This window comes from Arachis stenosperma, chromosome 5, assembly GCF_014773155.1.
Source record: "Arachis stenosperma cultivar V10309 chromosome 5, arast.V10309.gnm1.PFL2, whole genome shotgun sequence".
In the NCBI taxonomy this organism is placed as follows: Eukaryota; Viridiplantae; Streptophyta; class Magnoliopsida; order Fabales; family Fabaceae; genus Arachis; species Arachis stenosperma.
The window spans coordinates 138,534,120-138,553,216 of NC_080381.1; the positions used below are offsets into that span (position 1 = coordinate 138,534,120).

The 19,097-nt window shown below is 31.6% G+C and overlaps 1 protein-coding gene and 1 pseudogene across 1 annotated transcript; both read left to right on the plus strand.

Moving 5' to 3' along the window:
* Positions 1 to 12,869: 12,869 nt before the first annotated feature.
* Positions 12,870 to 15,480, plus strand: LOC130978990 (deacetoxyvindoline 4-hydroxylase-like). The gene is made up of 3 exons (XM_057902328.1): positions 12,870 to 13,645; positions 14,129 to 14,450; positions 14,839 to 15,480. Exons 1-3 carry the CDS (start codon positions 13,116 to 13,118, stop codon positions 15,097 to 15,099), a joined length of 1,113 nt encoding a protein of 370 aa, XP_057758311.1. The 5' UTR covers positions 12,870 to 13,115; the 3' UTR covers positions 15,100 to 15,480.
* Positions 15,481 to 15,585: 105 nt separating this feature from the next.
* LOC130981519 (1-aminocyclopropane-1-carboxylate oxidase homolog 1-like) lies at positions 15,586 to 17,102 on the plus strand (annotated as a pseudogene).
* The last annotated feature ends 1,995 nt before the right edge of the window (positions 17,103 to 19,097 follow it).

A 19,097-nucleotide genomic window follows, 5' to 3' on the forward strand; every position in this document is an offset into this window, starting at 1 on the left:
GTCTCTGACTCAAGCTATGTTAAAAGTGTTGGTTGAAGTATATATAAATATAATATAGAAGACTAAGTAGAGGGAGATCAAGAGAGAATGTGAAAGGAATTGATGTTCCACAAAGATTTAGAGTGAAAGCAAGTATAATTAGAGAAGGCAAAGAAGACGGAAGAGCTTTTGCAATGGGGTTACAATTTATATAGGACAGTTAGGTCTTCCTAAAATTTTCTTTTTATATGAGGATTTTCGTATTTAAATATTGAATTAGGATTTCGGTTGCTCAAAAAGATGTATACCTGTTTTGAATGATTTAATCTGAAATTATTGATTGCTATGATATTTAAAAGATAGTGTCTAATTTATTAAAAATTAATATTTAATTCAAAAAATAAAAATTTAAAATTTATTATAAAAAATAAATTAGATAAAATTTAAGAATTTTTTATTTTAATAAATAAAATAAATATAATAATTATCGAAGTAAATAATTTAAAAAATATTTATTGAAATAAATATTTTTCTCTTATTTCGTAAACTACATAATTTTACATGTATATCGTTTACAGTGTAAACGAGATAGATAGATATTATCTCGTTTATACTATAAATGAAATATATGCATTTATAAATAATTTAATATAATTTTTTAAAATAATAAAAAATATTAATACTTTTAATTTGACCAAACTCTTAAAAATAGAATGTTTCAAGATAAGCGAGTATTCTTTCTTTCATTGCTTTCTTTTATTCTTTTCATTACTTTTTTTTTTTTCTCTTCTTTTGTTACCACGCTGTTTTTTGAATGTGTAGAAATTTGTGCTCAGAAGCTGATACTGAATTTCCGAAGGTAGCTACGTGATTCTTATTCTTTTTGTTTCTTTTTCTTTTTATTTTTGGTTTATGGCAGAGGTTGAAAATTGAACATTGCCTGGTAACAATACTAATCACTTTGTTTAGATGTGCTTCTCTTGTAGCCTTCTTGATTTGTTGAACTTTGGAAATCACTTCACTTTGATATTCAGTAGACCTCCAATTCCGTAAAGTTAGCAATAACATCTTTTTACCTTTTCTTTTTCCTTTCTCTTTTACATAATAGTTTTCTCAAGTTTAACATTAGTCATTCTACCATAATTACTGCATAAGTTGTTGCTAATAGAAATTTTTTTATTTTAACAAATAATAAATGTATTTCAAATGTTCTTAATTAGTAATTAGAACATATATTACCGATGTCAGTTTTTTTAAACTTTTAAGTTTTTTGCATAATTTTTTTTTGGCTTCGTCTTATACTAATGACCTTTCGGTTATTGGTGGAAACTCACTCGCAGTCGACTGCAGGTGAAGTTGCTTCTGGATCGTTGACACGTTTTTGTATGGTTTAAAAAAACCGATTTATTTTATACAAATGATTTATTTAAAAAAATCGGTTTGAATAGATCAAATAACTACTTTTAAAATAATTTAAATTCTTTCTACGTGTTATTCCTAAATTCCTAACAGATGAATTTGATATGTTCTTTTTTTCATTCATATTGACCAATTTTTCTTTAAATTTATCTGAAACTTTTTTTTATTTAATTTTTGTCAAATATATGTATACAAATTGTTTGAAAAAGTAAAATTTAGTATTCTGAAAAAGAAACAAAATTTACGGTTTTTTTTTATAGGAATGGCATAAATGATATCATCTGACCTTTTTTTTGTGTCTCTGTTTCTATTTTCTTGATGAGTTTTGTTTTATTTCCCATAACTTACATTTTCAGTTGCTTTTAAATTAAGCTGTAAACAGATTTTAAATTAAGCTGTAAAAATATGTTCAATTGCAAATTATTGTTGATTTTTCAATATTATTCTATAAATAAATTATTTTTTTAAGATAATAAGACTATAATTTACTTTGTCTAGAAATTATGATTTCACTGTCATGCATGTTTTTGTGTTTTTACTTATCAACTAGAATTTATTTTTTAATGAAATTAGAATTTATTTTCAATAAAACAAAAGTATCTAATCAAAATATTAATTTGGTCTCCTTAAATAATTGAACATAATATTATTAATTTTGTCTACAACAAAAATTTTTAATAAATTTTTTCAAAATAAAATTGATTCAAAAATAGACAAAAAAAGAATAAAATGAAAATATTTATTTTGACATTGCCATCAAGAATAGGATAGCCGTAGAAAAAATTCAACCAAATAAAAAGGACCTAACTCATACTATTAAACTACCATCATATCATCACAATAAACCATAACATCACCAACTAAAGAGACATATAACAAATATGAAAGAGATCATGCCAAAATTTCAACAATGCTCATGCTATCAACTAGTCTACGTTATACCAAAATTACATTTTTGTCATCCATCACATGAAATTGCCATGAATTATCTTGATATTTATGATCCTGAACATCAAAATGGTGTGATGACATAAATATGTACGTATTTATTAAATAATTTTCATCATTCACAGAGGAATGAATAAAAACATAAATTAAGAAATACATTTAAAATAATAAATTTGATTAAGAAATATAAATAAAAGGAACATACCTAATTGAAAGTTTCATATTAGTTCTGAAAAAGGGATTGAAAGAGAACGAATTTTACGTGCGAAACGAAGAAGAAAGGAATAAAAGTAACTGTTTGGTCCAATTTAAACCGATTTTTTTAAATAAACCATTTATATAAAATAAACCGATTTTTTTAAACCATATAGTAACACGTGTCAGCCATCCAAAAGCAACTTCACCTGCAATCGACTACAGGTGAGTTTCTGCATTCGGTTATACTTTGATATTATTTCATAATATTACTTTTCTTAAAAACTTAAATTGATAAAAAAAGACTCATCAATAATTACTATCGGATAAATCTCGTTATATTGTTGCTTTTGATTGGAAGCTCATGGTTACAGTCCAAAGTGGTACAAAATGATATCCATGGTCTACAATGTACAAAAAAAAAGCAAAAGATATGACTGAAAGTCACTGAAACCTCTTCTTCTTTTTTTACCCCTCCCACTCCCACCAATAAAAAACATAGCAATGAAATGAAATAGAGGTTTGGGTATCTAATGTGAATCCATAATATAACAAATTTAAATTTGTGCAACCTTATTTATTTCATTTATAATTTTACCTTATGGCATACGAGAGCAATCTTTGTTGAATGGAATTTGCCATGTTGCCAACCAACATCTTCAATCATAGTGTCTTTTTTCATCTTTGTTGCAGCTTTTTGGAGTTTTTGGGATATACCTTTAATGAATCGTAATATACTAACATGGGAGCATAACTGGAGGATCTGACGATCTGTCAATGTTTCAGGAAACAAAGGCCCGGTTTCAAGGAGTAATAGCTTCAAATCGGCTTCCAACAGTGATTCTTCTCGGGCTGGTGGCAACAATGGATTCAACCAGATTACCAGAGAACTTCAGATATGCCGCAGAATCTGCATTTGCAAGATGTTGTTCCAGTCTTCCAGATATTGGCAGTGATTTTACAGATAGCCCCTTCTTCAGTAGTGTTCTGGATGATAGCATGGGTTTTGGCTGGAAAGCATGACTAACAAAATCTGGCTTATCAAAGGCTTTTGTTGCTATCATATCGTACAGGACACTTCAAAGTTTAAATAGTTGCTGCTCCCTTTTCTTGTGTACTTTGCTCATTTTTCTTGGTGGAATTTGTTGTGACTTGACTGGGTCTTTTAGAGATTCTATCAGAGGGTTTTTGTCTCGTCTGCAAGTGTAATCAATTGGACAATTTCATTACCGGTTTCAGCTTTCTTTTTTATCTTTTCCTTTTACTTCTTTTTGACACCACTTGCACAAACTCGTTGCTTTTTATTTATACTATTTTCTTTGTTCCTCTTTTTTAACCAATCTACAACGTACAGTGAAGTCAGAATTCCTAAAAAAGAAATGTCCAACTTACTTGGGACAATTTCTGTTTTACTAAATGAAGTATCGAATCTCAAAACTGATTAATATTTAACCCCACTTGTTCCATATTAAGACCAGACGTGACTTAAACAAGGGTTTTTCACCCCATGCTAATAAATGAGAATTCCTTTCTACCTGATTTTTAGTTGACTTGATTCCAGAATTACGAACAACCAAAGTGTTTACTTTTCATGATATTCATCATTGGCAAAATATAGACATCAATTCAAGCCATTAGAATGTATATGCCTGTAACGTGCCCTCAGTAGTAACTTGCAAGAAGAGATTAAGATGAAATTATGCGACTACATTGTACTACTTAATACTTATTGTGCAGAGAATATACTATACAGATATCTGGACTGGCACAAATTCTAGATTGCCTATATCTTTGCGGCAAAAAGCAGCTAATTCCTGATGCTCTCATTTACACTAGTTTCTCAGTTTATTGAGAATCAACAAGACTTGATTCACTATTTTTCATCATTCATCAACTACAATAGCGCCAGGACCAAGCAGTGCAGCAATAAGAATTTGCTCCCAACGTCTCACGCCCCTTTGCATCATACTTGTGGTAAAAGTCCGGAGTCGTGAAGGACTGCTCGAGTCGCCTTTTCTTGTTGGAGACATGCAACAATCTGTTTGAGGGCAGTAGTTCAATGTACACTTTCCTGATGGATGGTGTATTTTGACATCAAATGCTGGCAAAAGTGTTCATCCCACGACTTGAACGAGAGATGCTGCATCAAAGATGTCCAATTTATCAAAGTTAGAAACATATAAGCAAAATGATTATTCTTTGAGAATTAAAAAAAAAATCATAATCCTTGACAAGTTTAGACTCAGAAGACTAGTTCAAGATGTAAATAATTGACCGAGTCATAAACACTACCATGATTGTTCTCTAGAAAAGGAAACAATAGCATGAAGCATTCAGCATTTTAGATGTTACAAAATAATGTTTGGTTACTATGTTCTATAACATTGTCTGCCATCTTTGGAAGGAAAATGGCAAGAGTATTTGCTGACCTTCCATCAAAAGTCTCATCACGAGTTGCCTTTAACTGATGAAATCCGTTATGAGCTGTAAATTTCTTAGTGAAAAGCAAGCTAAAGAAAGATAAATGTGTCTATTGCATTAGTAGAAAATCACACCTTTACATATACTAAAGGTATAGCTATATATAGCCAAAAAGAAAGAAAAAAGAAAAAAGAAAAATTATACTAATTATCTCTTCATTTTCTATTATATAGCTATAATTCATTATGTCACACAATACTCAATAAAAATAGAGAGTACTAGGAGTACTAATAGTATTCATACATTAATATTAACAATTTTAAGCAAAATAACATTGAATAATCTATGCACAACTGCTTATGACGGGGTGTGCTTGTGTGCATGTGTATGTGCGAGAGAAAGGATTTGCAAAACTAACCATATGTAAAATAATTGATACATTTCTTGCTTTTAAACTCTGCCCAGCAGCTCAACTTGAAGCATACGTCCAATGCACAGAACAGGTTTAAGTAGCTTGAATTTTTTAGTATCGGACTAAATTTTAAGAGCCAAATTGAGATTTAACTCAAAAATTTGAAAGAAAATAGATGGAATGAAATGACTTTGTTGGACGAACCAAATTCAAAGAGACTTTGACATCTTAAATATCCTTCTTCCGTTGCGTAATTGCGTTTCTTTTTTCTTGTAATTAATATATTTTGCTCTTTGTTTATGAAAAAATGCCTTGAGTTTTAAAGAAGATTTTAAACTTTTGTCTTCTTTAGAACACTTTAATTAATAGGTATTATAGTTTTAATTGCGAGAAAAATCTAATACTATAAATTTTTTTTTACGTAACTTTTAGATAACTAAAATAATAATAGATAAATTTTTATTTTATAATTACTTATAAAATAATTTATATAGCTCTTAAACAAATAATTGCATCATATTGAAAAATAATTTTGTCCACCTGTACCTTAATAAATATATATATATATATATATATATGAAAAAGTATAGAGAGACAATAAATTTATTGAACAATGTAAACAATAGCATTAAAAAAAATTAAAATCAAATGATAATTAATTTCAAATAATTTCGTAATTTGAATTTCAAAAAAAATAAGAGAGTTACTTCGTTCTTTGCTGTGCGGGGTCTAGTTTCCTAGATTACAACTTTAACATGATAGCGTCAAGATCACAAATTATCGGGCGAGTACTACACGAGCTCGTAAGTCAAGTACGGAACGAACAGAGGAGAGCGACCTCATCTGAATTTACAAATGGTGCAATTACTTGTACAATAATTTTTCCTCTTCGCGTGTGATTTTTATTTTGGAGAGTCTTTCTCTCGCCCATTCTCTTTTCATCACTCCGGTCCGTCGCGGCCAGAAACACCAACCATTTATTTAAGTGAAATTTTTGATAAAGTATAAAAAGATGTTATTTTTTCTTATTTAAATTAAATTTAAACTAAAATTTGATAAATAATTATGAAAACAATAGGTTTATTGACCCTCAATCGAAACTTGATGTTTCTAAATTTTTCCTCACTAAAAATATTTTTTAACTTAAAAAGATATTACAATTATTTATATAAGTTAAAAAAATTTAAATTAGAATTAAAATAATTCTAAATATTTTAGTAACAATTTCACTTAATATTTTTGAAGACTAACGGCGTATCTCACATACTAACATTTGGTTAGATATATAATCTTTCATGATTACAAGTTTATTTAAATTATTCATGGTCAATTTTGTCAACACTTCAATCTTTTTTTCTAAACTTGGCAAAAATGAGATGAGACTCGATTATCCAGAAGTATATGAACCCTCTATGAGATAGACATTGTACATCGTGCAACTACTCAAACTTCAAGTAGAAAGTAACATACTTGAGATTAGTCCGATGCAGGATGCGCCCGCAGTGTGAAGCTTTGCCTTTCCATTCTTCAATGGCAGACAACAAAAGCTGTAACAAGTTGGTTGCATCTTCCTCAGATGATAGCTCCAAGTTCGTCTGGGGGAGTGGAAGATGAGTTGGATTATGGTTCCAATGCACAGCTCTGGTTCTACTGCTGCTTCGCTTAGGAGAATGGTGATTTTGTCTCAATAGGGAATCTGGTCTGCTACTAACTATGTGTACAACCGCTTGAGCGGCGTCAGCATGTACTATGTTTTCCAATCCAATCTCTCATTGGCCTGAAAAATATTTTTACATAAAAACTGAAAATAGTATCTAAAAATATATAATTTGTTATTATTATTTTTTTATAAAATTTTAAAACAAAAAATAAAAATATAAACTAATTATACTTATATATTGAGATATATTTCTACTTGTCATGTATACCATTTAATATATCACATTATTTTTATGGTATATTCAAAATTATTTTTTTAAAAAGAAATAAATTTTACAAATAAAAAAATGTAGAATAAAAAATTAATTGCGATGTTTAAATCTTTCAGAAAATAAAGCCTAAAAAATTATAGCATTTTTTGGCTGTAACTGCGATGCATGCATCTTGAATCGGTTGGAAAACTTTTCAGAGACACAGTCGAGAGTGGAATGGGATTGTTGGGCATAATCGGGAAAGCTCTTGTTAGGACAATGTGTACAATCATAGATGGGTGGCGCTGGAAGATCAAAGTTATTGGACGTGAAGAAGGAAGAAAAGTTTTTTTTTTGAATGAACAAGCTCAACACAATAAGGTGGAGCAACAACAAGTCAAGAAAGAAAATCGTAAAAGCAACACGTCTAAGAACAACTCAAAGTAAAGGAACCTCTAGTCATCTTCGGCATAGCCATTAACAACCAAAAGGTTCGCCACCACTCCACTCGTCAGATAGCATAAAGGACCTGTTGATAATTTCCACCACATCTGAGCCTTGGTTATTGAAAATTCTGTTATTCCTTTCTAGCCAAATTGTCCATATCACCGCAAAGAACCCAATCCACCACCGCTTCTTCTCTTGCTTCCTTAGTGCAGCCTTCGTCCAACTCTCCAAATGTTGCTGTAGGTTACCTGGCAGAGTCCATATCCTCCCAAGAGCGAATAGCCAAGCACACCATACCTGCCAAGTGAGCTCACAACGAAGAAACAGATGACAAGCAGACTCAATAGACTTACAACATAAGACACAAATATTATCTTGTACATCAATAACACCTAGTCTGCAAAGTCTGTCCTTAGTATTCACCCTCTCAACCAAGACAAACCAGCCAAATAATTTGACCCTTGGTGGAACGTAACCCCTCCAAATAGCACTAGTGAAGCTATAGCTGGTTACTTCCTCCGGGAGCACTGCTTCCTGCATCACCTGCACAAAGGAGTTAGTTGAAAAAATACCAGTTTTATCATAAGTCCACACCACCCTGTCCTCTCTCTCATTTGTGAGCCTTACTGATTGTAATACATCATGGAGCTGGTTCAGAAGCTCCAGCTCCCATTGAAATAGCTCTCTCTTCCACTGAAAACTCCAAACCCACTCTAGCCCATCCCAAAACCCGCAGTCCCCTATAACAGATCCTTGAAGGCTTGAAACCGAGAAAAGTCTTGGGAACATTTCTTTCAAAACACCACTTGGTAGCCATACATCATCCCAGAACCGGACCAACCTACCATTCCCTACCTCCATAGCCAATCCTCTGATCATCTTCTGTCTTATTTGTGGCTCTCTTATTTGAAGCTGACAAATATCCTTCCAAGGGCCTCTTCTGGCCGGAGTAGGCTGCCCATACAGCATCTCAGAAGGGTTCATGCTATGACAAGAGCACACAACTTTTTTCCACAATGGACAGTCCTCTTTCGAAAACCTCCACCACCACTTAAACAGTAGGGCTGTATTCCTAATCACTGCATCTCCTACTCCCAACCCACCCATCTTTTTAGGGGCCATCACCATCTCCCATCTCACTAGTGGCATCCCAGCCCTCCCATCCTCCTTACTCCACAGGAACCGCCTTTGTAATGATATCAACTTCTCTACTACTGCCTTCGGCATCTTATACAAGCTGAGATAGTAAATAGGCAGGCTATTGAGAACAGATTTTATAAGAACCAGCTTACCCGCTTTGTTGAGGGTCTTCGCCTTCCACAGACTCAACTTCCCTTCCACTTTATCAATCACTGGCTTCCAAGTCTTAACTAACTTCAGATTCGCTCCCAGAGAGATGCCAAGGTACCGTACTGGTAAAGAGGCTTCCTGGCACCCCAACAAATGACACATCTGACCCGTCCAATACTGATCACAGTTTACCGGAATAAAACTGGACTTCTCAAAATTAATACCCAACCCAGACATCATCTCAAAGCACCGTAGTAGACGCTTGTAGTTTCTAATAGTCTCATCCTCCGGTGGACAGAAAAGAATAGTATCGTCTGCAAACTGCAAGTGTGACAGCTCAATGTGATCTCGCCCAACCAGAAGCGGAGAGATACGCCCATTCCTCATCGCCTCCTGTATCATTCTGTGAAGCACATCAACCACTAACACAAACAAAAAGGGGGACAAAGGATCTCCTTGTCGAAGGCCCCTTTCCATTTTGAAGGGTTTAGAGGGGGATCCGTTTATTATTATTGCCATAGACGCCGAGCAAACACACTCCTTAATCCACCCCCGCCACCTCTGGCCAAACCCCATCTTCTGCAAAACGATATCCAAAAAGCTCCATTTGACCTTATCATAAGCTTTCTGAAAGTCCAGTTTAATGACCGCTGCGCTCTTTCTCCTTGACTTTAGCCACTGCACAGTTTCACAGGCTATCAAAGCCCCATCATGGATTTTCCTGCCTTGCACAAAAGCACTCTGAGTCTCCCCTACCAATCCTGACATCACATTCCGCATCCGTCGGACCATCACCTTAGAAATGACCTTATACACACAACCCACCATACTAATTGGCCTCAAATCTTTTATCTCAGTAGCTCCAACAAACTTTGGCGCCAGGGCCACCCAAGTAACATTCGAATCCCTAGGGAGCGTACCCGACTGGAAGAACCCAAGAACAGCTGCAGTGAATTCTTTCCCCACTTCTTCCCAGCACTTCTTAATGAAATTCATGTTAAACCCATCACTCCCCGGTGCTTTGGTTGACTCACAGTCCCACACTGCATTCTTTATTTCTTCATCAGTTGGAAACACCTCCAATCCTGCTGCCTCCTCTTCAGTTATCTTCCTTACCAGTCCATCCCGAAACCCTATATTGGGTGAGTCCTCCTGATGATACAAACCCTTATAGAAGTCTCTAATAGCACTCTTGATGCGAAACTGATTCCTCACTAGTCTTCCTTGAATCCGCAAGGCATCAATTCGATTGTTCCTCATCCTGGCCGAGGCTATATTATGAAAGTATCTCGTGTTTTTGTCCATTTCTTTAGCATGCCTGGAACGGGACATTTGCTTCCAATGAATTTCCTTCCTTATATACCATGCCTTACAAGCACTCACTAGCGCCTTTCTCCTTGCTTCCGCTTCTCCATCATACACAGGGGCGGAGCTAGGTACAAGCAAAGGGGGGCAATGGCCCCCCCTAATTTTAATTTTTTACATGTAAATTATATGTAAATTTCAGTTTAGCCCCCCCCTTAAAATTTTATTTTAGTCTTATTTTATTGTGTAAATATTTTTTGCCCCCCTCCAATATTTTATCTAGTTCCGCCCCTGATCATACACTCCGTCACTCACCAAATCATATACTTTTCTAATCTCCTCTTCAAACTTCGCAATCCGCTTGTCTAAATCCCCAAAATTCTCTCTGTGCCATCGGCTCAGTGGTCCCGTCAAAGCCTTTAACTTGTCCAAGAAAGGAGCCTCCCCTAAGTTTCTCCATTCATCCAAGAAGGAAGAAAAGTTATGTTAGGTAACTAATGATTTTTTTGAACAATATGAATAATCATCAATAAAATAAAAACATACTACACCTTTAAATTATCAACTTAAATCTTAATATTAGAATAACCATTTACACACCTAGTGAAATAAACATTAGATATATCTATTATTCACCATTCACCAATGTTGTTGATTACCTAAATTTTTTCAAATTTAAATATGGATGATATTTATAAGGTACTATTTGGGCACTAACAATAGATAACGACTATCATGTTTTGTCCAAAAAAAAAAACAAACTCATTGTCTAAAAATAAATATCAATATCCACTCCCCAAAAAGGTGGTATTTTTGAAACAATTAAATGATAGTGGTTATTGAAATTTTTTATGACATTGGAAAAAAGTTGTGTATAGAAACTTCAATTGATCATACTGCACGGACGATTATTTTACATTACTCATATTGTTGAAAAATAATAATTTTATATTTAAATAGATATCTAATTTTTGTATATTTTATTTACAACTATTAATTAATTTGATTATAGTTTTTACAAATTTTCACCCTTTTTTTTCCCTTATGGCAACTTAAGTTCATAAACTCAATAAGTTTAGTACATGTTTGGACGTCATTATTTTGTTAAAAAAGATTTTTTTTTTATTTTTTAATGTGTTTAGTAAATTTCTAGTAGTAAAAGTAAAAGTACTAGTAAAATAAAAAAAAAATCTTTTTTGAGAAAATGTAATTTACATCTTTTTTTAAAAGATCTTTTTTTCTTAAAAAAAATATTTTTCATGTAATAAATAAATAAAAAAAGTACTTTTATATTGTTATATCCAAACATAATTGTTAAATAAAAAGACCATTTTACATGAGATATCCAAACATAAAATTACTTTTACTTCTCTATAAGATCTTTAAAAAAAAAAAAGCAATGCTAGGGAACCAAAAGGGTATTAGCCAAAAACCAGCCAAATACTTTTGAATGAATTCAAAATTTCTACGAGTTAATATATATAGATGTTTCTTCTGTTAAGTATCAGAATGTTTCTTTTTCATACTAAATGGATGTTCTTTTATATATTTTTCGAATTTTTTTGTATTGCAAATGTGAATGTCTCTATTTCTTTAAAAATTTCATATATTTTTTTAAAATTTTATAGATATTTAATTATTTTTGCTAAAATATAATTGAATGTTTCTTTTATTAAGTATTAGGATGTTTTTTTTCCATATCAAATAAATGTTTTTTGAAGATGAACTATTACTCCCATGTTATTGTTGTTGTTATTTAGTGGCTCCGCCACTTCCCATATTGCTCCTCCCAAACGCCTTCCAGATCCAATGGCAGCTGAGCCACATGTCCCTCTTCTTCCACTTCGGTCTCAACACCTTCACCGGACAAGAGTGGGGCTCCGGCCATATACACCCTTCCCTCTTCAACCCCACCAACCTCAACGCGGACATCCTCGCTGATAGTGTGACTTCACAACCGCAAACCAATTTCTTCAGCCTCACAGTGAATTGGCTTGAGGAGAGGGCTCAATCATGCCCATCATATACATGGCGGGCTTTGCAAACCCATCATCTTCATCATGATACGCATAAGCAAACCCACCGTACCTCGTCAAATCCATACCCGCCGTCTTATCTTCCCTCAATATCCTCAACAGGCTCATCTTTTGAAGCCCGTAAAACAGCGGCAGCATCGTTGCTGTCCGCTAACTACTAGAATTTTGATCACCTGCGCAGCCAGCAGTATTGATGAGAGAGAGGTGTGTGTGATTGTTGGAGGTGGATAGATTAATGTGAGAAAGAAGAGGAAGGCTTTTATAGGTTTTAATTAGGTTTACTTAATTAATTTTAAATTTTGAATTTAAAATTAATTATTTTTAAATTTTGAATTTAAAATTAATTATTAATATAAATTAATGTGATTTTGTTTAGTTTTTGGCTGGTAACCTTTTGGTTACATATACTTTTTCAAAAAAAAATAACTTAAAAAAAGATCTTTTCTTATAATAAGCTCACCCAAAATAGTACTAAATTCCGGCGTCAAAAAAGACTTCCAGAGAAGCAGAGAATGACATTCGAGAGATAAAGTTGAGGAAATTAAAAAAGAAACTAACCACATGTTTTTATGGATAGCGCAATGTGCTGTTATCAGAAAGAGAGTGGAATTGAACAACATGATGGCTACTGATGCAGAAGAAAATCAAATAGAACACGACTCTTGTTATGACAGGCAAATAACATTACACCCGCCAGGTTTCTAGATACCATGAATTAAGTTCTTAGTTGAATAAAGAAATTTTATTGAAAACATGGTGGAAGCAGATCATGAAGATGGAGGTTATGATAGGAACAAGGAATTAAAGATTCTTGATGAAACAAAAGCAGGTGTGAAGGGTCTTGTTGATGCTGGTTTGACTAAGTTACCAAAGATATTCGTTCATGATAACCATAAAGACAACGTTTCTTCTCCTTCTTCTTCCTCCTCTGCTACCAATGTTAGTATTCCAGTTATTGATTTGGGATCACTACACAAAGAAGGTAATTCACGCCATGAGATCGTTCAGAAAGTCAAAGATGCAGGTGAAAAATGGGGGTTCTTTCAAGTGGTCAACCATGACATTCCACAAAGTGTTTTGGATGAAATGCTTGATGGGGTGCGTAAATTTCATGAGCAAGATGCTGAGGTGAAGAGAGAATTCTATTCACGTGATATTACAAAGAGAGTGTTCTACAACACCAACTTCAATTTTTCTACTTCAAAGGTTAATTGGAGGGACACCCTCTATTGTTTATTGGCACCAGGACCCCTTGACCCTCACCAACTCCCTTCTATTTGCAGGTGAGTGATTAATTTACTCGTTAGTTTAAATAAATGTCAAAAAATTTGAATTTCGTTTTATAAATGCAATAATCATCGATTGTAAACCTTTAAATAAAACTTTTATTTAAAATGAACTAGTTCTTGACCTACTAAATTAAAGAAATATTGTAAAAAACTCTAAAATATAATTAATAATAACAAAATAAATTCAATATACTTTTTACTATTTATTTTTTATAAAAATAACTGTACATAAATTTTTATCTATTAATTTAACTTAGGTAATCGCTATTTTTTTTCTTTAAATAAAGTGATGGATTTGATTTTTGTTTAGAAGAAACTAATTACCTTTCTATTTTATTTTCTATATTTTCATTATTTAATATTTTGTTTAAAAAAAATAAAAATAAGAAGAGAAAATAAATTTTGAAAAATAAAAACACAAACAAAAAATGTTAAAATTATTTGTTTCCATGACGTGTGAGATTAGTTTGTTTGCAGGTATGTAATAATTGAGTACTTAAATCATCTTAAAAAACTGGCACTCTCGCTGTTAGAATTGCTTTCGGAGGCATTAGGCCTAGAAGGCAATTATCTCAAGGACATAGATTGTGCTGAAGGGATTTTCATGGTTGGAAATTATTACCCTCCTTGCCCTCAGCCTGAACTCACTTGGGGGTTAAGTTCTCATACGGATATGGGGTTTGTAACTATTCTTCTACAAGACCAAGTTGGTGGACTTCAAGTCTTTCATGAAAATCAATGGTTTGATATTACTCCCTTTCCTGGTGCTTTCATCATTAACCTTGGTGACATGATGCAGGTGATCATAGTTTTATCATTGATTGTGTCAGAATTTATATTAAAAGTAAAGTATATTTTTTATCTTTAATATTTATAATTTATAATTTTATTTTGTTCTTAATATTTTTATTTATGTTAAATTATTCTGAACTTTAATTCTGTTTAAAATTTTAGAGACAAAATTTAAAATGTATAGAAATAATTTTGATATAAATAAAAAACTCATATTAAAAATAAAAAAATTAAACATTAGAGAAACGTACTTTAATCTTTATATTTTATATTGAATTTAATTTCTATTTTAAGCAAATACCTAACTAATCATGTATTACTGTTATATAATATTCCATCAAACAAATAGTTAAGTTGTTCAAGTGACTTATTTAATGTCGTAACACTGATTACAGCTAATCACAAATGACAAATTTATGAGCGCCAAGCACAGAGTTGTGGCTCAAAAAGTAGGTCCACGAGTTTCGGTTTCATGCTCTCTGAGACAACATGTTCAAAATGAATGTCCAAGAATGTATGGACCAATAAAAGAGTTGGTGACAAAGGAGAATCCTCCAATTTATAAGGAAATGAAAATGTCGGACTTGGTTAAACTGGTGTATACCACAAAGCTAGATTACGATGTCTCCTCTCCACTAAAACACTTCAGGCTATGAAGCATCAAGAATTAAAGATCCTCCTGTATGAAACTAAATTACAAACTTTCTTGAGGGATGTTAGAGTGAGAGATTCAACATTTTCAGTTTTAAAAACTCTCATCTTATATTTAAATAAAAGTCCCTCAAAATTCATTTGGTGTATGTTAAACTGGATGATGTTATTTATGGAATATCAAATAAGACTCTAAAGATGGCGTGGCATCTAATATAAGTGTGGTTGTACCATTATAAATCTCATGACCCCGAGATATTAAGAGTTTGTTTGAGTGTTATTAAGTTATTAGAAAAACAAATATTGTAATGATATAAAAAATTATTAGTTGTGAATTTTTGTAACGTAACTATTACATAAAAAATGATAATATTACTCCCAAATTGATGACGCAACTTTTTCTTGTTTTTTTTTTTATCTTCTTCCAAAACTATTTTTGCGTTGCAATAAAATATTCAATCTTTAAAAACTTTATAAACTTTCGAATTTCAATGTTTGATTATATTATAAATGTTGCAATTATCAAAGTTGACTTCCAATAATTGATACCATTAAGGCAAGCAAGGCAGAGAAAATAACATTACATGCAAGGTTTCAGATACTATGAATTAAGTTCTTAATTGAATAAAGAAATTTTATTGAAAACAGAGGAAACATGATGGAAGCAGTTCATGAAGATGGAGGTTATGATAGGAACAAGAATTAAAGCTTCTTGATGAAACAAAAGCAGGTGTGAAGGGTCTTGTTGATGCTGGTTTGACCAAGTTACCAAAGATATTCGTTCATGACAGCCATAAAGTCAACATTTCTTTTTCTTTCTCTTCCTCCTCTGCTACCAATGTTAGTATTCCAGTTATTGATTTGGGATCACTACACGAGGAAGGTAAATTCATGCCATGAGATCATTCAGAAAGTCAAAGATGCGGGTGAGAAATGGGGTTTCTTTCAAGTGGTCAACCATGACATTCCACCGTGTGTTTTGGATGAAATGCTTGATTGGGTGTGTAGATTTCATGAGCAAGATGCTGAGGTGAAGATATAATTTTATTCACGTGATATTACAAAAAGAGTGTTCTACAACACCAACTTCAATTTTTATAAAGCTTCAGAGGTTAATTGAAGGACACTCTCTCTTGTCTATTGGCACCAGGACCCCTTGACCCTCACCAACTCTCTTCCATTTGCAGGTATATGGAGAAAGACTAAAACTCCAGCCTAGTTGTTGATTTGGTAGAGACTTACATGTATTTTGTCATCGTATAAAATTGATAATTGAGAACTGTTAGATGATTTGATTTGATATGTTTGAAGAGATGTAACAATTAAGTACTTAGATCATGTCAAGAAACTGGCACTGACTCTGTTAGAAATTAGAATCGCTTTTGGAGTCATTAGGCCTAGAATGCAGTTACCTTAAGGACATAGATTGAGCTAAAGGGATTTTCATGTTTGGACATTATTACCCTCCTTGCCCTGAGCCTGAACTCACTTGGGGGTTAAGTGCTCATACAGATGTAGGTTTTGTAACTGTTCTTCTACAAGACCAAGTTGGTGGACTTCAAATCTTTCCAGTGGATTGATGTCACTCCTATTTCTGGTTCTTTCATCATTAATCTTGGTGATAGGATCCAGGTGATTATAATAAATTCATCAATGTTTTTGGTAGTGATTTATATTGTATATCCAATTGTGTATTACTACGTTACTATATAGCTTTGTATATAATCTTCTACAAAACTAAACAAATATTTAAGTTCTTCAATTGACCTATTAATGTCTTAGTACTGATTAAAGCTGATCACAAATGACAAGTTTATGAGCGCCAAGTACGGAGTTCTTGCTCAGAAAATAGGTCCACGAGTTTTGGTTTCATGCTCTCTGAGACAACATATTCAGGATGAATGTCCAAGAATGTATGAACCAATAAAAGAGTTGGTGACAGAAGGGAGTCCTCCAATTTATAAGGAAATAAAGATGCAGGACTTGATTAAACTGGCGTATACCATAATTCCACAAAGCTAGATGACGATGTCTCTCCACTAAAACACTTTAGGATATGAAACATCAAGAATTAAAGATATTCCTGTATAAAAGTATATTAATTTCAAACTTTCTCGAAGAATTCTAAAGTGAGAGATTCAACACTTACTGATATAGAAGCTCTCATGTTTTCTATCTAAATAAAATTCATTTGGTGTATGTTAAAAGTAGATTATGTAAATCATTTATGCAATATCAAATAAGGGGTTGTAGTGTTATACCATCATAAGTCCCATGAATTCACGTATTAAACCTCTCAAATCTTTAAAAAAGTTTCATTTGAATGCATTGATACAATTTATTTTTTATATACTCACAATATAAAATATTTTATATAATTATATTATCATATTTATTTTTTGGACGACTATTCATACCATCAATAAAAATATTAGTTATTTTTTATGATTTAGATATAGGTTATGCTAGATAACTAATAATTTTCTTGAACAATGATCCTAAAATTAGCGGAATTCAAGTATAACACACTACACTTTAAATTACTCACTTAAATCTTAATATTAAAATAACTATCCACACACCTAATAAATTGAATATATTATTTAATATTTTCATTGTCTACCTATACTTTTTCTTTATAAATAAATATGATTCAAGACGACGACAACAACAACAATATTATTATTATTATTATTATTATTATTATTATTATTATTATTATTATTATTTTAGCTAACATATTGACATATGACAATATTATTATTAATAGAAATTTTAAAATATTTTTTTAATAAATATAAAATAAATGCATTAAAAATTTTAATTTTTTGTATTTACAATAAAAAAATTTTAATTTATAACTTTAGTATGTATTTTTAAGATACAATAATAATAATAATAATAATAATAATAATAATAATAATAATAATAATAATTATTATTATTATTATTATTATTATTATTATTATTATTATTGTTGTTGTTGTTTTTATGTTTATGACCTTTGTAAATTAAGTTCAAATATTTTGCTCGGCCATACTAAATTTTATTTTTATTATTTTATTTTTAGTAAATTATATTTAATTTTAATTAATTAAGAGTTGATCAATTAAATAACATGTTCATGATTTACTATTCTCATTTACTATTCTTAATTGGTCACTGCATTTAGCATGCTATCATTTACCTACCACTCATTCAAAATTACATGTTTTTTTAATTACATTTTGTATGAGTTTATATTATAATAATATCACTTCTATTTTGATAATATCATTCATTCAAAAAAATCTTAATCATTTTCCGGTCAAAGTGTTAGTTGTTTTATCCATTTTTCGGATAGTTGTTTTATCCATTTTTCGGATAGTAGAAATTCAGATGCAATTAGTTTTATGTGAAGTTAATAATTAAAAGCTGTTAGATAATAATTTAGTCAAACTTATCAAATTATTTTATGATAATAAACTATCAAATTCACATAAAATTAACTGTATCTGAATTTTACTATCCGAAAAATAGATAATGGACATTTAATGCAAAAAAAAATAATTCTTATGTAAATTACCTAAAAACAGAAAGAAAAAAAAAGTTAACTTAAAAGTTACCTCATTCTTATGCTGTAACTACAGATGCATGTGTTTCAAACTGGTTAGAGCACATTTTCGCATACATGGTTAAAAGTGAAATGGGTTTGCTCCAAAGTATCTTTCGTCGTAAATTTTAAATTTTGGCGAGTTAAATCTCAATTTAATCTCTGAAATTTAGTTCGATGTTTAGAAAGGCCAAATTAAAATTTAATGTGTCAACAAAAGCTTCCCTACCAAATTGGCATTGGAACAACATGCACAACAGTATCATTCAACCTTCAATTACATCTGTGAAAAAATGCTCGAATCTTTTCGAATCGCACACTTCGTACATGCACCACAAAAATGAATGTGCCCAAATTCAAAGAAAAGAAAAGAAGCATCACTGGACAACAAAAAATAATAATTATAGCAAT

What these genes read in the sequence shown, in the direction of transcription:
- LOC130978990 (XM_057902328.1), top strand. Translation starts at nt 13,116, where the DNA reads ATGGTGGAAGCAGATCATGAAGATGGAGGTTATGATAGGAACAAGGAA. An exon ending in CAACTCCCTTCTATTTGCAG is followed by an intron (nt 13,646 to 14,128) that starts GTGAGTGATTAA and finishes GTTTGTTTGCAG; the next exon opens with GTATGTAATAATTGAGTACT. An exon ending in ACCTTGGTGACATGATGCAG is followed by an intron (nt 14,451 to 14,838) that starts GTGATCATAGTT and finishes CACTGATTACAG; the next exon opens with CTAATCACAAATGACAAATT.